This window comes from Moschus berezovskii, chromosome 2, assembly GCF_049115385.1.
Source record: "Moschus berezovskii isolate FMDL1 chromosome 2, NW_MosBer_1.0, whole genome shotgun sequence".
NCBI lineage: Eukaryota > Metazoa > Chordata > Mammalia > Artiodactyla > Moschidae > Moschus > Moschus berezovskii.
In genome coordinates, this window is record NC_142461.1 from 8626372 (window position 1) to 8643726 (window position 17355).

Below are 17355 nucleotides of genomic sequence, written 5' to 3' on the forward strand. Positions count from 1 at the left end.
GATGATTTAGACTATGGTACCCTTTCTATGTCAGCCACGGTTTTCTCCCAGTGTGTATGCTTTATTTTGTTTGTTTTTAATTTTTCGTTTTTGGTTACACTGTGTGGCATGTGGGATCTTAGTTCCCTGAACAGGGATCGAACCTGCACCCCGCTACATTGGAAGCACTGAGTCTTAACCACTGGACGGACCACCAGGGAAGTCCCTACTGTGTATGTTTTGAATGTTGCCTGGTCATCAGCTACTCAAGGAAATGACTGTATCGCTGTCATCTCACCATCAAATCACTGTTTTTTTAGATCCACAGGTGTGAGAATTGGAGGAGATCTTAGGGACTGAAGTTTACCTTCTCTTTTTACAGATAAGAGAATCCAGACCATGGCGGTTTAAATGATATCCTCAGGGTCATAGGACTAGTTTTTAAATCTTGAGGCAGTCTGTCTCCATGTTGGATCACAGATGTCTTCCCTACAGTTAAATTCAGGATGTGCTCAGGGAATAAGAACTCCTTGTAAAACCACTGGAATAAAAGCATAATGTCAGCAAGGATTAAATCTGAGTCTTCAGTTTTTCCCTGTTTTACATCAGCTGCTCTGCTGATATAAGTGAGTTAGCCATGTAGCTTAATACTTTATTAAGCACAAGAAAGAATCTGGAAATTGTCAATAAAATTGAACCAAAACCTTAATGTCTTTCCTCATAGTTCATTCAGTAAAGAATCTGCCTGCAATGCAGGAAACTGGGTTCGATTCCTGGGTCAGGAAGATCCTCTGGAGAAAGAAATGGCAACTCACCCCAGTATTGTCATCTGGAGAATCCCACGGACAGAGGAGCCTGGCAGCTATAGTCCATAAGACCGTAAGAGCCAGACACGACTTAGCAACTACACTGCCACCACCATGTGTCTACCCAAGACAGTATTGATAGCATCATCTTTCATGAAACTAAACATAATGATTTAAAATCATAAGATTATTAAGTTTTTAGTCTTTTATTTTTAGTATCAAATCTATCTGACCTGCCTCATTATACATAAGGAGACTTTGCTATAACAAGTGGTTGTTGCACGCACACACACGCACACACACAAATGGGCAATGGTGAAAAGTTGTCTTGTTTTCAAACAGGCCTTGTTTCTCTTGGATGCTTTCCCTTAATATCCAACAGCCAAACGTGGAAACTGTAAAAGGAAAGCAAACTTTTTTTATTATAGATGAACCCTTACACACTCAACATTGCACACATATTGATTCTGATTTGATCTTTTGAAACTTACCTTGCCCAAAACGTTACTTTATCACAAAGGCCTTATCACAAATAAAGAAACTTTATCACAAAATTCTTTCAAAAAATCTGAATTGGAAGAACTCTTAGGTAAATCTCATTTCATACAGCTCTTTACATGGATCGTTCATGGTCAAACTGGCTTTTGTTTGAATACCTCCAGTGAAAGGAGACTCATCACCATGTGAAGTAGTTCTTTCCATAAGATCTTATGGAAAAACCTGGATGAACTTAATTGGCCAACCCAACAGTGTCATCTGTCATCCAAGGATGAGATATGGGTATCCTTGGGGTTGGTGAGTGTCCCACCCTAGGGAGCGCTGAGCATGATCTGGGCAATCAGTGAAGGGATGTCCTTCCTAACCTCTAGTAGTCTGCTTCTATGACATACAATAAGGGCATTTCATAATGTTTAAGATGTCTTTTTGGATGGTTTACCAAAAAAAAAAAATCATTCCTGGATTTATCAGCTTGGGAAGTTTATATTCTTGCATTTGAAATGCAAGCTGTAAGTATTATCCTGCTGAAAAAATGGTTCTACTCAGCTGTTAAAAAAAAAAAAAATCAGAAGATTAGGGGAGAAATAGCCGTTCTCTAGCAGCTGACCATAACACATACACACACAAACGTGTCTCTGGAGCCAGACAGACACTGATTCAGCTTCTTCTTGTAGCATTCACTAGCTCTGTCATTGTGGACAAGTGACTCATCTTTAGATGGGGAGACTTTTCTTACGCAGGGTTTTTGTGAGGATAAAATCAGATAATGTTGAAAAGCATCCAGCACAGACTCAAACAGTAGGCCTGCAGTAAGCGATAGCTGTGAGACTTAACACTTCCACTGTGGAATGTCATAAACTTTCACGTTCACATGGTGGTTTGCATTAGACACAATGTAGTCACAGATATCATGACTTCATTTGACTTTCAGAAAAACCCCCTGATGTAGAACAAAGGTTACTGTTCTTTTTTTAACCAGTGAGAGAATTCAAAGGTCTTGCCTACATCAGACCTTGCAGAGTGGTGACTAGAATCCAGGTCTTATTGTACCAGGGACATGCTGTATTTCACCTGCTCCCGCAGGGGCTAGTTAGTGTTAGATGGGGTTCCCCAGTTTCCCTTTATTTGTTCAGCAAGTATTTACTGCAGCTCAAATAACTGAGGTGGATATTTGTCCCATTTGTGGTATCTCTTCATGAGCAGAGTGCTTCCTGTAGAATAGTTGCTCAATAAATACTTGTGGAATGAATGGATAGATTAAACCAGTTTCCTGAGTCCTTTCACAGGATTACCCTGCTTCTGCTAAAGGGAAAAGAGCACTTGCAGGAGAGACTGGCTGTTGGGAGAAGCCAGTGGCTATAGAGAGAAGCTGGTTCAAGACGAGGCAGGTCAACCTCAAGACAACCACGTGGGTGATCCCAGGATAATTACACTGGGTAAAGGAAGACAGACAAGAGTACATGCTTTGTGGTTCCATTTACGTAAAGTTATAGAAAGGGTAAGTTAATCCATAGGACAGAAAGCAGTTCAGTGGTTGCCTGGGGATGGAACAGGGTGGAGTTGGGAGGAAGCAGTTTCTAAGAGGTAGGAGGAAATCTTTGGTGGTGATATGTTCTTTTGCTTCAACACATTATTTATTTATTTGGCTGTGTCAGGTCTTAATTGTGGCATTCAAGATCTTCATTGTTTATGCGAGATCTTTCACTGCAGCGCACAGCTCTTAATTGTGGCATGCGGCCTCTCTAGTTGTGTCAGGAGGGCTCAGTAGTTGCAGCACATGGGCTTAGTTGCCCGGGGACATGTGGGATCTTAGTTCCCTGACCAGTGATTGGACCAGCACCCGCTGCATTGGAAGGTAGATTCTTAACCACTGAGTCACCAGGGAAGTCCAGATACATATGTTCTTACCTTGATGTGGTCATGGTTTCAGGGGTGTATAAATATGTTTAAAGATATCAAATTATATACTTAATATGTGCAGTTCATTGTCAAGTATACCTCCAGAAAGCTGTTTCAAGAGGAAGAGGAGCACAGAGATAAAGGAAAAGGAGAACAGGTGGGTTTTCTCTGCAGGTTCTCTCAGTCTGGCCCCTACAGACCTGAACACCAAGGTCTGTAATAAGGCTGGTTCTCTGTCCCCCTAGTGGTCAGTATCTTGGCCTGCTGGATGGAGAGAGGATTGGTCTGGGACTCAGAAGGCCCACTTTCATTCACAAAGGCATCAGTAGCGCATTCATCTGCCCTCTGTTGGCCCCTACTTCCCATTTATAACTTGGCCATATGGGTCCCTGCTTGCCCAGCCAACCTCAGCATCAGTTGGAAGACTGCCTAAGGCGACACACATCAGAGTACCTGGTGAACTGCGAGTTCAGGTCAAAGGGAGGAAGGCAGTCTCAGGGCATGAACCCTGAGCTTCCTAGCCCAGTCGTGACAACAAACCCTACGGTGTCACCTAGACTGTCAGTGGCCACCAAATTATTTGAGCTTTCTTTCTCTTGACTCACTGACCCCAGATCCCTATACTGCAAGCTTTCTCATGTCCACTAGCTGTAATTTATCCCACTCCTCTCAGAACATGACTCCGCTCGGAAGTCTAGCAAATGAGGGGACTGGACTTGCTGGCCCCTGTGGGCCTTCTGGCGTTTGCAGTGCAGGATTCTGTCACCTTCATGGAGAACTATTAGCCCACTTCGGTGACTCCAGATGGGAGGAGATGTGGCCAGTGTCATTTCTCACATCCCTGACCCTCAGTGGTTTTGAGGCATCAGGGAAATGGGAACATCTACTACCTCCCCAACACACACACACACACACACACACACACGTATCAGGGAAATGGGAACATCTACTACCTCCCCAACACACACACACACACACACACGTATCATGGATTTCCTTCTCCTCCAGTGCTCCTTACTTCATTTTCATTTGTTTTTTACTTTCCTCTCCATAAACACCAAGTTAACATACATACCCCAGGGATCTTTTTAGGTCCATTCACTCCAAACCTATGACATTAATAGGTTAAAAATCTTACCTTCCAGAAAGACTGGTCATCAAAATAGTGAATCTTGTGAGTTGATTTCCATATGTTGAGGTTTAAGAGCAAACCTGTTAAAGTTCATAAATAAATGTTACACATTTAGAGGATTGCATTTATCTCAGTTAATCAGACTATCATATCTCACCTATGACAACTCAACAGAAATCTTTTTATCTTCCACAACAAGGAGATAGACACATTGAAGCACTGTCCTTCCTGGACCAGTTTAATTAATTCTACAGAGTTGCCAACCAAGGTCCGTCTAGTCAAGGCTATGGTTTTTCCCGTGGTCATGTATGGATGTGAGAGTTGGACTGTGAAGAAAGCTGATCGCCGAAGAATTGATGCTTTTGAACTGTGGTGTTGGAGAACACTCTTGAGAGTCCCTTGGACTGCAAGGAGATCCAACCAGTCCATTCTAAAGGAGATCAACCCTGGGTGTTCATTGGAAGGACTGATGCTAAAGCTGAAACTCCAATACTTTGGCCACCTCATGCGACGAGTTGACTCACTGGAAAAGAGTCTGATGCTGGGAGGGATTGGGGGCAGGAGGAGACGGGGACGACAGAGAATGAGATGGCTGGATGGCATCACCGACTCAATGGACATGAGTTTGAGTGAACTCCGGGAGTTGGTGATGGACAGGGAGGCCTGGTGTGCTGTGATTCATGGGGTCGCGGAGAGTCGGACACGACTGAGAGACTGAACTGAACTGAACAGAGATCTTTTAAAAGGAACTGTTAAGAACAATTATATCCAAAGGGTTTCGATTGCACTGAGAGGTGTATGATAGTCATGGATCTAACATGCTTCCCAAGACAGAGAAGAAGGACCCTGTTGGACAAAGCCCCACTTAAAAGCTGATTCGTTTCAACACGAGAACGACCATGGAGAGCGGCTCAAACAGTCACCTGTGCAGGCTCATGCTCCCTGGTCCAATAAGGTCCCAGTGACCTCGGCTCCAGATTCCACTGGTTAGGAAAGCAGGTAATAACATGTGCTTCTGTGCTTGTTCTTGTCAGCCATCCCACCTCTGCCCAGAGAGCTAGGGCCCTATGCATTCCCCCAGCTGCTCAAAGTGGAATTTCCAGTATATAAAGTCATGCTTACCTTTCATGTGAAGCAGGGAAATGCCACTGATAGACTTGTCTGTGCATTTTTAATGATGATCCATCCCAATGTATCAAACGGTAAGATTAACAAGAGTAGGCGTGCGCTCATTCACACTTGCCTCTTACAGTGCGTGCCTTTAACTGATCTTGGCATGGAGAGTGTAGTCGACACACCTCATTTAGCTGGAATTACTCATAAATGAACCTCTGTTGCCTACATATTATTTTTCAGATATTTCAGGCTTACTCATCACTGATGAAAATCCATCTAAAATATATTTTCTTGTCTTGTGAGACAACACTGAACACATTTAGACTTTAAAAAAAAATTGGAGCTGTTGATAGGAATATCCGTTTATCAAAGGCGCTGTATAACGTGGAGAAGGGCCACAGCTGCTGAGAGTTACTGGCCTGTTCTCTGGCAGCCCAAGCTTCTCATGTTCTTGTGCCTGGTTTTAAGAAGTCATTTTCTCCTGCTCGGCTCTTTGCTCTCACTGCTAACTTCTACCAGTGTGTCTTACCTCTGGAAACCTACCTCTAATCTGCTATTTTTAATCTGCCTGAACTGGGAAAACCCTTAACCATACTTGATAAGATTGTTTTTTTTCTCTCTCTCTCTTTTGGCCGTACCACACAGCATGTGAGATCCTACTTCCCTGACCAGGGATGGAACCTGTGCCCCCTGGATTGGAGGCACAGAGTCTTAACCATTGGACCACCAAGGAAGTCGCCAAGATTGTTTCTTACCTAAGTGCCTATAGGAGGGCTTCACAGAAAGGGGTCTCTTCACGGGTGAAATGTTTGATTTTAGGGGGTCAGTTTGGTGCCATCCTGGCTTCTTGGAGGCCTCTTTCCCCTTACATTATCCAAGGAAATTTTTTTTTAATTTGGAAAAATATTAGGGAATGTCTTTGTGGTGCACAACACATGGAAGGCTGTCTTTCTTTTTCTTTTTTTGGCCAAGTGGCATGCAGGATCTTAGTTCCCCGACCAGGGATTGAACCTGTGACACTGAAGTGGAAGTGCAGAGTCCTAACCACTGGGCAACCAGGGAAATCCTGTCCAAGTACTTTTTAATCATCAGTTTCCTCAAGTAGAAAAGAACATTTAAAGATGAAAGTTCACTGTTCTTAACTCTTAGAGGAATAATAGGAGCGTCTTTATTCTCTTTCTTGATCTCAGTGAAGCATGGGAAGCCCTCTCAGTTGCTTTACAAGGCAGCACAACTCAGCGTCATTTTGTCTATACTGGTGACAGTGGTAACTGGCGTGGGAGCCCAGGTGCAAAACTGCCAACTAAAATGCAGGATGCTCAGTTAATTCTGAATTCTGAATTGGGTGCCTTGTGTTTTCACTTGTCAAATCTGGCAACTCTCTTTACGGTTGGACTGCCCCCACCAGTAGAATGTAAACTTACGGCAGGAGGCCTTGTCTTCATCAGCATTTAATCAATCATCTCAGACTCTGTTGAAAGCTGAGGCCAATTGGTACATTAAAGCAATTCTAGCCAATCTCATTCTCAAAAATTCCAGAAAGTACTTTTGGGACTTTCCTGGTAGTCCAATGCTTAAGACTCCGTGCTTCCAATGCGGGGGATGTGGCTTCAATCCCTGGTCAGGGAACCAAGAATCCCCATGCATTGTTGTTCAGTCACTAAGTCGTGCCTGACGCTTTGTGACCCCATGGACTGCAGTATGCCAGGCTTCCCTGTCCTTCACTATTTCCCGAGGTTTGCCCAAACTCATGTCCACTGAGTCGCTGATGCCATCCAACCATGCCATGCAGCCCAAAAAAAGTACTATACATGTTTTAGGGCTGAAAGGATGCCAAATGATTAGTTATTATAATCCATCCACTTTACAGAAAGCCAGCCAATGCCCAGAAAGAGTAAAGTGACATGGTCACACCTTTCACCCAAGGTCATACCATTTTTTAGTGTCTGCTTTGGCTATTTTGTCTCTTATTTGGCATTCATTCCCTGCTTAGACACACAATATGTGAGAGTCTAACCAAGAAAAAGTATTTACCTGTAGAATAACAGTGAACAATTCTAGACAGAATGCATGTTTTCATCTTGCGTATAAGTAAGACAGGCAAATTGATGTCTCCCCAAGATTCTTTTGGGACTTCCCTGGTAATCCAGTGGCTAGGACTCTGCACTTCCAGTTTGATCCCTGGTCAGGGAACTAGATCCCACATGCCATATGTGTTTTGGGGGCTTCCCTGGTGGCTCAGATGATAAAGAATCTGCCAACAATGTGGGAGACCCAGGTTCAGTCCCTGGATCAGGAAGATCCCCTGGTGAAGGGAATGGCAACCCACCTCAGTATTCTTGCCTGGAGAATTCCATGGACAGAGGAGCCTTGTGGGCTACAGTCCACAGGGTCGCAAAGATTTGGACATGACTTAGCGACTTTCACACTCACAAGATTCTTTGCTCTTCTGTCACATTGCAGAAGTAAAAACATACTTCAGCCCTCTGCCTACAGATCTCTAATGGCCTCCATCTTCAGAATGATCTGGTTCCTTGCTACCACTCTGTCTCCAACCCCTTCCCCTCTCCTCATCTCTTCAGCTACATCAGCTACACTGACATCCTTGCTATTCCCTGAACAGGCAAAGGATGCTCCTGCCTCAGTGCCTCTGGCCTTGTTGTCCCTTTTCATGGAAAGTTCTTCTCCCAAATAAATACACAATATGTCTCCCTCCTTCTTTGCAGTCAAGTCCTTGCTTAAAGGTCAACTTCTTAGATCAGCCTTCCTTACCACCCTTCCTAATGAGCACCCCACTCTCACCATGACTCTGCATTTCCCTACCCTGATTTATTTCTCTTCATAGTGCTTATCACCATCTGATGTACCATATTTTTTTCTGTTTATGGTGAAAACTCCCTCTCCACCTAGAATATCAACTCGGTGTGACCAGGGAGTTTGGTTTGTTCACTGCTGTGTCCCTAGTACCTGGTCTATTTGCTGAACAAAATAGCAGTTTAGGTATTATCAGGGAATAAAAGGTAAGTTGTGTAAGCATCAGGGTTTCCTTAGTCTTCTGTACAAAATTCAGTGAAATCACCAGTCCTGAGCTCAAGAGGCTACAGTGTCCAGGTGACCTCATTGAAATTTTGTGATTCTGTGTTCATTTGTTTTTTTAAATCAAGATCTGAGCCCTTCACCTCATTTGGCTGGAGCTGTGGGGAGTGGGTTCACGGGGAAGGAGATGGGCACATACATGTCCAACCATGGGGCAGTTGCAGTCTTGGTCCAGACCCTGTGCCCTGGACAATGGTGGAAGAAGGTTGGTCTCACACTGACCTGTCAAGAGACCAGAGGTCACACCCATGATGATGGTGAAGCCCAGCGCCCCGACATTGATGAGTACCTGGTAGCCAAGCCTAGAAATGACAAAGCAGAGGTGGTCACATTTGGGCATTGGGCTGCAAAGGTCACTGGGGACCAAAAGGACTATGTGCATCAGTAGTGATACTGTCAGCAAGGGCCACCAGGAGGACAAATGTCCCCTCCCCAGGCAGTACCTTCCCATCATTCTCCTGCAAAACTGCTCAGACATGTAGAAGGGGAAGAAGGGATTTCAAGATCCTCTTTGGCTTACTTTAGTTCGTGGATAAGGAACTAGACCAGAATCAGAAAACCCAAGTTCAAGTCCCAGTTCTGTCACTAGCTGTGTGACCCTAGGCGCTTAAGCTTGGAGTCCTGAGTTTCCTCATTAGGCAATTAAAGATAAAGGTTTTATGTCTATCAGGGCAAGAAAAAGAAAGGTTTTATGTCTATAAGGGCAAGATAGGGTATAACTTGGCCAACAGACCCATCTCCCCTGCCCACCCCCATTGAGCATACTTCCCTGTCTTCTCTCCTTCAAAGCAATCCCAAGGCTTCACTTTAAACTATTAAATGGTGGGGTGGAGAGGGAGGTGGAGGGGGGTTCGGGATGGTGGGACACATGTACACCCATGGCTGATTCATGTCGATGTACTACAAAATCCACCACAATGTTGTAAAGTAATTAGCTTCCAATTAAAATAAATAAATAAACTATTAAGCAGCACTTGGAGGACATCTATGTGACCCTGTAACAGGCAAAAATTTCTTAAACAGGACACATAAAAACTCAACATAGAGGGAACAATGATACACTGAACTATAATAAAATTAAGAACTTTTGTTCATCAAAAGACATCATTAAGAAAGTGAAAACTAACCCACAAAATTGAGGAAGCTATTTACAGTACATATATCTGACAAAAGACCTATATCCAGAATTTTTAAAGAATTCCTAGAAATCAATAAGAAAAGGTCAGAACATACAACAGAAAAGTAAGCAAAAGAAACTGAACAGACATTTCAAAAGAAGAGGTATTCAAATGTCCAAAAAAATACTACACTTAAGTAGTCATCAAGGAAATGAAAATTAAAACAGTAAGTTTGATGTCTAGATTATATATTAGGTAAAGGAAGCACTCCGTTTCTACCCTATAAACCACAATAGAAAACTGAAAGTATCCACTGAAGCAGATTGTATGAAAACTGTATGATCCAACAGCTCAACTTCTAGGCATATATTCAACAGAAGTGCATTTGTAGGTTCAAAGAAAACTGCTAGACCATTCATAACAACAATACTAGCTCCGAACTAGAAACTACCCAAATGCTCATTGACAATGGATAAATTGTGCTGTGTTCGTATAGTGGAACTCTGTTCTATGTTTTCTTAAATTTTGTGTTTGCCACTCATTTATTGCAGGGCCAAACTAAGTGTCAACATTGTTTACCTTTCTCTCTCATGAGTCAACTTTCATTTCAAGCCCCCAGCTGCAAGCTCCAACATTTGTGTTTTCACTTCCGGCCTGTAGCGGCGTCCCTCTGTCCCTCCCCTGCCACTCTAGTCCTAAAGACATAGTCTCTGCTCCCGTCTCTCTCTGCTGCCTGGTCCCTGCATGTGGTAAGCTTTCACGTGGCCCTGCGTGGTATGCCATGCCTCTCGTTTCCAGGGCAATTGGAACATTGAAGTTTCCGTTCAATGACGCTGACCTCTCCATGTTGTCATTCAGTTGCTTTTATCAGTTAAGCCCAAGCACAAATCAATGTTATCCGCCAATGAAAATGAACAATCTACAGGATACTCAGCGACATGGATGGATCTCACAACTTCAAAGTTGAGTAAAAGAGTCCAAGAAGAACACAAGAGCAGACCTCCTATATGATTTTATGCATTTAAAGGACAAAAACAGACAAGACTGATTGCTGCTCTTAGAAGTCAGGTTAGTGGTTGCCCTGGGACAGGACACAGAGTTCTGTGTGCTGGTTATTGGCCATCTCAGAAGTCTTTAAGTGGTATTCTAATGATATATTTTTAAAAATTTTTGGTTATTTATTTTGGCTGTGCTGGGGCTTTGGTGCTACCTGGGCTTTTCTCTAGTTGCGGCGAGTGGAGGCTACTCTCCGGTTGCAGTATGCGGCCTTCTCATAGCAGTGGCTTCTCTTTTTGCAGAGCGCAGGCTCTAGAGTGCTGGCTTAATAGCTGTGGAGCACAGGCTTAGTTGTTCTATGCCAAGTGGGGTCTTCCTGGACCAGGGATGGAGCCTGCGTCTCCTGCATTGGCAGGTGGATTCTTTACCACTGGACCATCAGGGAAGCCAACCCTTATAATACTTGACTATTCTGGAAGCAGATTGTATTACAAGAAAAAAGTTTCTTAAAAAAGTAGAAAGTGGTAGAATAAACACGAAAAGCGAAAGTCACTCAGTCGTGTCGACTCTTTGCGACCCCATGGAATAGTCCATGGAATTCTTCAGGCCAGAATACTGGAGCGAGTAGCCATTCCCTTCTCCGTGTGATCTTCCTGACCCAGGAATTGAACCAGGATCTCCTGCATTGCACGTAGAATAAAGGCTAAACCCAAATCTGCTACTTACAACCCAAATTCCCTCTACCCTGCTGCCATCTGAGAGTAGAAATGGATGAGGCAGAAATGGCTCTGTTAACATTCCCTACACAGGGTGGGCTCCTTGTGCCAGGGCTTCAGCCTCTACGGTTTACCATCTGAAAGTCCCTCTTTCACAAATGGGAGGTGCAGGTCAGGAAAGTGAACCAAGGGTCCCATTGCCATGTGGCTTGGAAAGGGTGTTTCTAGGGATTCAAACCAGGCAGTTCTGTCTACCCATAAACGTGGCCAAATTTCAGCACCGGTGGGCTCCCTTCTCAGATTTGGCCAGATCTGCATTCCAGGAACACTATTATTTATTTGTTTATGGCCACGCTGGGTCTTCATTGCTGAGTGTGGGCTTTATCTAGTTGTGGCGAGCGGGGTCTACTCTCTAGTTGCGGTGTTCAGGCTTCTTGTTGCAGTGGCTTCTTTTGTGGCAGAGCACAGGCTCTAGAGCGCAAGGCTTCAGCAGTGGCAGTTCCTGGGCTCCAGAGCACAGGCTCAGTAGTTGTGGCGCTCGGGCTTAGTGACCACCCAGCATGTGGATTTTATCTCCTTCCTTGGCAGGCGGATTCTTTTCTCCTGGACCACCAGGGAAGTCCCAGGGATACTATTTTGTTTTTAATATTTTTCTTTAAAGTGAAGTCGTTCAGTCATGTCTGACTCTTTGCAACCCCATGGACTATAGCCTACCAGGCTCCTCTGTCCATAGGATTTTCCAGGCAGGGGTACTGGTGGGTTGGCATTTCCTTCTCCAGGGGATCTTCCCGACCCAGGGATCGAACCTAGTTCTTCCGCATTGCAGGCAGATGCTTTACCATCTGAGCCACCAGGGAAGCCCATATATTTTTCTTTAAGTAAACTTTTAAAAAAAAATTTAAATAAATCTATGTAAAAGGAACTTTGTGTCACTAGCTTAAATGGAAGAGAAATAGGAGGTAACCAAGATAGAATGAAAAAAAAAAATTGCTTTAATCTCCTTTGGATGCAGCAGCCGGGGCAAATCTCAGACTGAGGTTTCCTCTGCTGTTCAAGTTGGAGGTCAGCGAGGGTGGAAAGAGTGTGGAGACACGGGAGCCCTTTTCCCTGATGTAATCAACAGATGGCATGAGAACTGCAAAAGGGCGCCTGCACCTTGTGATCCGGTGCTCTTTAAGTGTGTCTTCACACCACTTAAAATCCCACAATTGGTGAAAAACGCTCCATCCAGGCTCCAAGCACAGCATCTGACTCATTTACATTCACTCATCCGAATAGGGAAATGGGCAAATACTATTCGTGGAATGAATGAAAAGTCATTCTTTGGAATGACGAGTCCGATGACACAGAGCTACTAAAGCAGCTGATCCACACTTCCTGGGAAGTGCTCTGACAACCAGCTCAGTCCTCTCACCATTTTTCCATTAAGTCCAGATGCCCTTCTTATGGAGGCAGCAGCATCAGTAACTATCCTAAAGAAAGGGGCCGTGTGTTGAGTGTTTACTACATGCCAAGCACTGTCCTGAGCCCTTTCTTGTAAGAAAGTGAAAGTGTCAGTTGCTCAGCGGTGTCAACTCTTTGTGACTCCATGGACTAGAGCCCACCAGGCTCCTCTGTCCACCGGACTCTCCAGGCAAGAATACTGGAGTGAGTTGCCATTTCCTCCTGGGATTGAACCCAAGTCTTCTCCATTGTAGGCAGATTTTTTACTGTCTGAGCCACTAGGGAAGCCTTGAGCCCTATCTTACATGTTGCTGAATCTTCACAGCAGCCCTGGGACGTGCATCTTATCATCCTATTTTACAGATAGAAAACTGAGACTTTAGAGAGAGTTTGAATACCATGCCCAAAGTCACACAACTGTTAAGTGTGACCTTGCTCTATTTGGCCCCAAAGCCTGTGCCCTTTACTTCCAGCAGACCAGAGGCCACCCGAGAGAGGTCCTTGCTGTCACTGTGCCCTTCCCTTTGCCAAGTTCCTGCAGAGGAGAGAAGACTAATATAACCAATACTTGGTCCTCAGCTATCTCATCCTGATGAGACTCGACTCGCAGACGGTGCTGGAGTCAGGCTCACGCAGACACACAGGACAACAGCTCTCATTTCCTCTCAAATCCATGCTGGGAGTGTCACTTTGGTGGCTTGAAATTGGCCACGGCGAGAGTATTGGCACCGGAGAAATCAGTAAATGCGCTAAGTCAGGGCTTTGTTTCACCAGAAAGCCAGTTGCTAATCCTTTAGCAGCGGACTGGTTGCTTGTTTTGCTTTGTTTCTATTTTTTTGCTATAGGCCAATAGTTCTCAAACCTGAACTTGCAGGAGAAGCACATATAGATAGGACTTGAGAAAACAGACTGCTGGGTCCTGCCACCAGATTTCTAATTGTGTGGGTCTGGGGTAGGGGAGGATTTGCATTTTTAACAAATCCCAGGAGATGCTGTTGCTGTTGAGAACCATTGTTCTGGGAGAGCCAGAGAATCACAGAATTCCGGGGAGGGTAGGGCAAGAGATCCTGAAGTTCCAGGTCAGCAGCCCATGAGCAGAATTTGGTCCACACATTGTTTCTAATGGGGGCATTTCCCTGTAGCTCAGATGGTAAAGAATCCGCTTGCAATGCAGGAGACCCAGGTTCAATCCCTGGGTCAGGAAGATTCCCTGGAGAAGGAAATGGCAACCCACTCCAGTATCCTTGCCTGGAGAATTTCATGGACAGAGGAACCTGGCAGGCTACAGTCCATGGGGTCGCAAAGAGTTGGACACGGCTGAAGCAACTTAGCACTCACGTGTTTCTAATGATTTTGAATCTTTTGCCAATTCTTGGGGGAGTATGTGCATAACTCTGGATTTCTGCCTTCTCTTAAAAAGTCATTAGATCTGGCAATACTGATCCCGAGTCTCTGGATGGTTTAAGCTGCCTGGCACTGAAGAACAAATGCCCATGGTTTCCTCCCCCTGCTGGTCTCATTTTTAACCTTACCTGTCTGGCCCCTACGGCATCTGAGTGTAGGACCCTGATAGATCAACCCGTCATTTTACAGAGGGGAACTCAGGGCCCCGGAGAGAGGAAAGGGATTGCCGACAGTCACACAGTTATTAAAACAGCGGCAGGAACATCTTTGGAGTCCTTTACTGAGATGTCTTGTTTCACATATACCATCCTCTCCTCATCCCCAAATGGGATCCTCGTCATCCCTAAGCAGCTCAAGGATGTATGTCTCATTTGCTCACAGATGATTCCTATAATTTTGGGCTATGGTTGTCTCTGTTGTTGGAACTATAAGGGCCCTAGCGCTCCATGATTTCTCTGAGATGCTTCCAAACACAATTCCTCATCACCCACTACTGGTGCTCACCACCTCTGCAGCCAGCTTCCAGCCACATGACTGCAGACAGCTAACTCCCCCAAAGTAAAGCTAATAACACCTCACCAGAGAGTTGTGAGGATTAAATAAGATGATGTACCTAATGATTTTAGCTTAATGCCTACTACTTAGAAAGCAGTCAATAAATAGTACTGATTGTCGTCAGTAATTTTATTGTTATCACTATACGGGTTCATCTGGAAAAATCTATTCCTGTATCATGCCCAAGTCACTCTTTCATTATGTGTGAGCCACATTCAGAAGATGAACAGCTTCAAAAGAAAAACCCAGAAAACGAGAACAAGAAGATAAACAACTTTCAGAGAGCTGTGGTCAGAGTTCTGATCATTGCTGTCTATCACCTGGGGGGCACAGGACCTGACTCTGATCCAGGGGCCCACATTCCCACCTCACAATTGAGACATAACCACACCCTTTCCCTCTCTGGGTCTCAGGCCTGAGCAGTATTCAGCATTTTCCTACATGAACATATCACATATCAAATCCTCTTAACCATACAGTGCCTAGATTCCAACACCTCTATGCGGGAAAGTACTATCATTATCTTCATTTGCCATGGGGCGACAGAGGCTCAGAGAGGTTAGGTAGCATGGCCCAGGTCAAGACCTCATGGTTATTTCACCACCACCTAAATCACCAGGGGCCAAAAAATGGACTCACTTGGTTTGGGCCTGACTGCCTCCTCTGTCTACATTTGGGGAGGCCTCAGGACTATCAGCTTTTTCTCTCACTTAAGCTAACTGCTTTAGAAAGAAGTGACCTGGGCAGGTGATAAGTCCATACAAGGTGGGGACTTATCTGGAATTTTGGAATAAATTAGCCAACAGATATTCACTGAGGCCTTCTGACTGCCTGGCCCCTAAGGTATGCCCCTCAACCCCAGGCAAGGACTCTGGGCACACTCCTTCCTGAGATGGATGGGGTGATAGGGGGCTGAGCCAAGTGACCCACGTGGACTTATCGGTCCCCTGGGCCTGAAGCACCATCAGCACGATGTGGACGATCCCTCCGAGCAGACCTGGCAAGCCGAAGGTGTAGTGTACGCCGTAGGTGTCGTGGAGTTCCAGAGTTCGCTGAAGACACACCTGGGGACAAACACCATCATCAGCAGAGCGACATGTGGGACTGCTACACCTTCCCCACCCTTTCCCAGACCCCTGGCATCCAGGGCATCCAGGGGAATGGGCACTAGGGCTCAACAAAATAAGTGCTTCTCAGATTTGCATGTGGGATGGGCAGCTCATCCAAATGCAGAGTTGGATTTAGTAGGTCTGGAGCCTGTGATTCTACATTTCTAACAAAGTCCCGGGTGATACCAGTGCTGCTGGCCATGGTCCACACTGCTCACATTTGGGGCTGTGTTGGGGGAACTCAGTTGGTAAAGAATCCGCCTGCAATGCAGGAGACCCTAGCTCAATTCCTGGGTCAGGAAGATCCCCTGGAGAAGGTGTAGGCTACCCACTTCAGTATTCTTGGGCTTCCCTTGTAGCTCAGCTGGTAAAGAATCACCTGCAATGCCGGAGACCTAGGTTCGATCCCTGGGTTGGAAAGATCCCCTGGAGAAGGGAGTGGCTACCCACTCCAGTCTTCTGGCCTGGAGAATTCCATGGGGTCGCAAAGAGTTGGACATGACTGAGCGACTTTCACTTTCACTTTCTGTCACTGAGGGGCCCTCCTGTGCATTATAGGAGGTTCAGCAGCATCCCTGGCCTATACCTTCTAGATGTCAGAAGCAGCCCTCTCCCAGGTATATCCACCAAAACTGTCTCCAGACATTGTCCATGTCCCCAGTGGTAGATTGAAACCTACTGGTTCAGCTCAAACTTAACTCCATCCACAAGACTACATGGCTGATTGAAAGGTAAGAAGCTGACCACTCCACTAGAGTCCCAGTCAGCACTCCTTCCATTTCATCACTGGGCCTCCCAGATGTCCGTGAGCCAACAGATGTGGATGCCAATGCAAATTAAAAAATGTATCTGTTCATTTGGCTGCATTGGGTTTTAGTTCCAGCACACAGGATCTTCCACTGCGGCACACAGACACTAGTGGTGTGCAAGCTCAGCAGTTGTGACACACACAGGCTTAGCAGCATGTGGGATCTTAGTTCCCAGACCAGAGACTGAACCCATGACCCGTGCATTGTAAGGTGGAATCTTAGCCACTGGACCGCCAGGAAAGTCCTCCAATGCACATTTTATCTGGCTAGTTCCCTCCTCAGAATCCTCATTGTGTTCAGATTAACAATTCAGACTCTTCAGCTCCCCCAGGAGGTGTTCCTGAGCACCAGCCGTCTCTCAAGGCTCTGGTGAGAGACACACTCCCTGATGAACTTCGTGCTTCAGCCAAAAGAACAGCCTTCTGTTTCTTGGTTGGGTCACATGCTCGTCTCACCACTGAGCCTTTGAACACACTGTTCCTTCTACCTGGAGGACATTTCCCACTTCTTTCCCTGGTGAATATTAGTTCCCTGTCAATGCTTAGCTAAGACATCCTCTGCCCTGGGAAGCATTTCCTGACCCATCTCAGGCCAGCTTAGATGTGTTCTAGTAGCAGTTCTTAAACTGTGCTGTGTTTATTTATCCATTTTCTTCACTACACTATAGCTTGGAATGCAG

General features: G+C 45.3%; 1 protein-coding gene across 1 annotated transcript in view; it reads right to left on the reverse strand.

The window, feature by feature from the left end:
* Positions 1-1055: 1055 nt before the first annotated feature.
* RHCE (Rh blood group CcEe antigens) overlaps positions 1056-17355 on the reverse strand; it is a 39387-nt gene continuing 23087 nt past the window's right edge. The window contains exons 7-10 of the mRNA XM_055397961.2: positions 15689-15822; positions 8749-8828; positions 4321-4394; positions 1056-1180 (exon numbers count right to left, since the gene is read on the reverse strand). Of these exons, the coding sequence (XP_055253936.1) occupies positions 1154-1180; positions 4321-4394; positions 8749-8828; positions 15689-15822 (315 nt within the window). The 3' untranslated portion in view covers positions 1056-1153. The remainder of the gene's footprint in view (positions 1181-4320; positions 4395-8748; positions 8829-15688; positions 15823-17355) is intronic.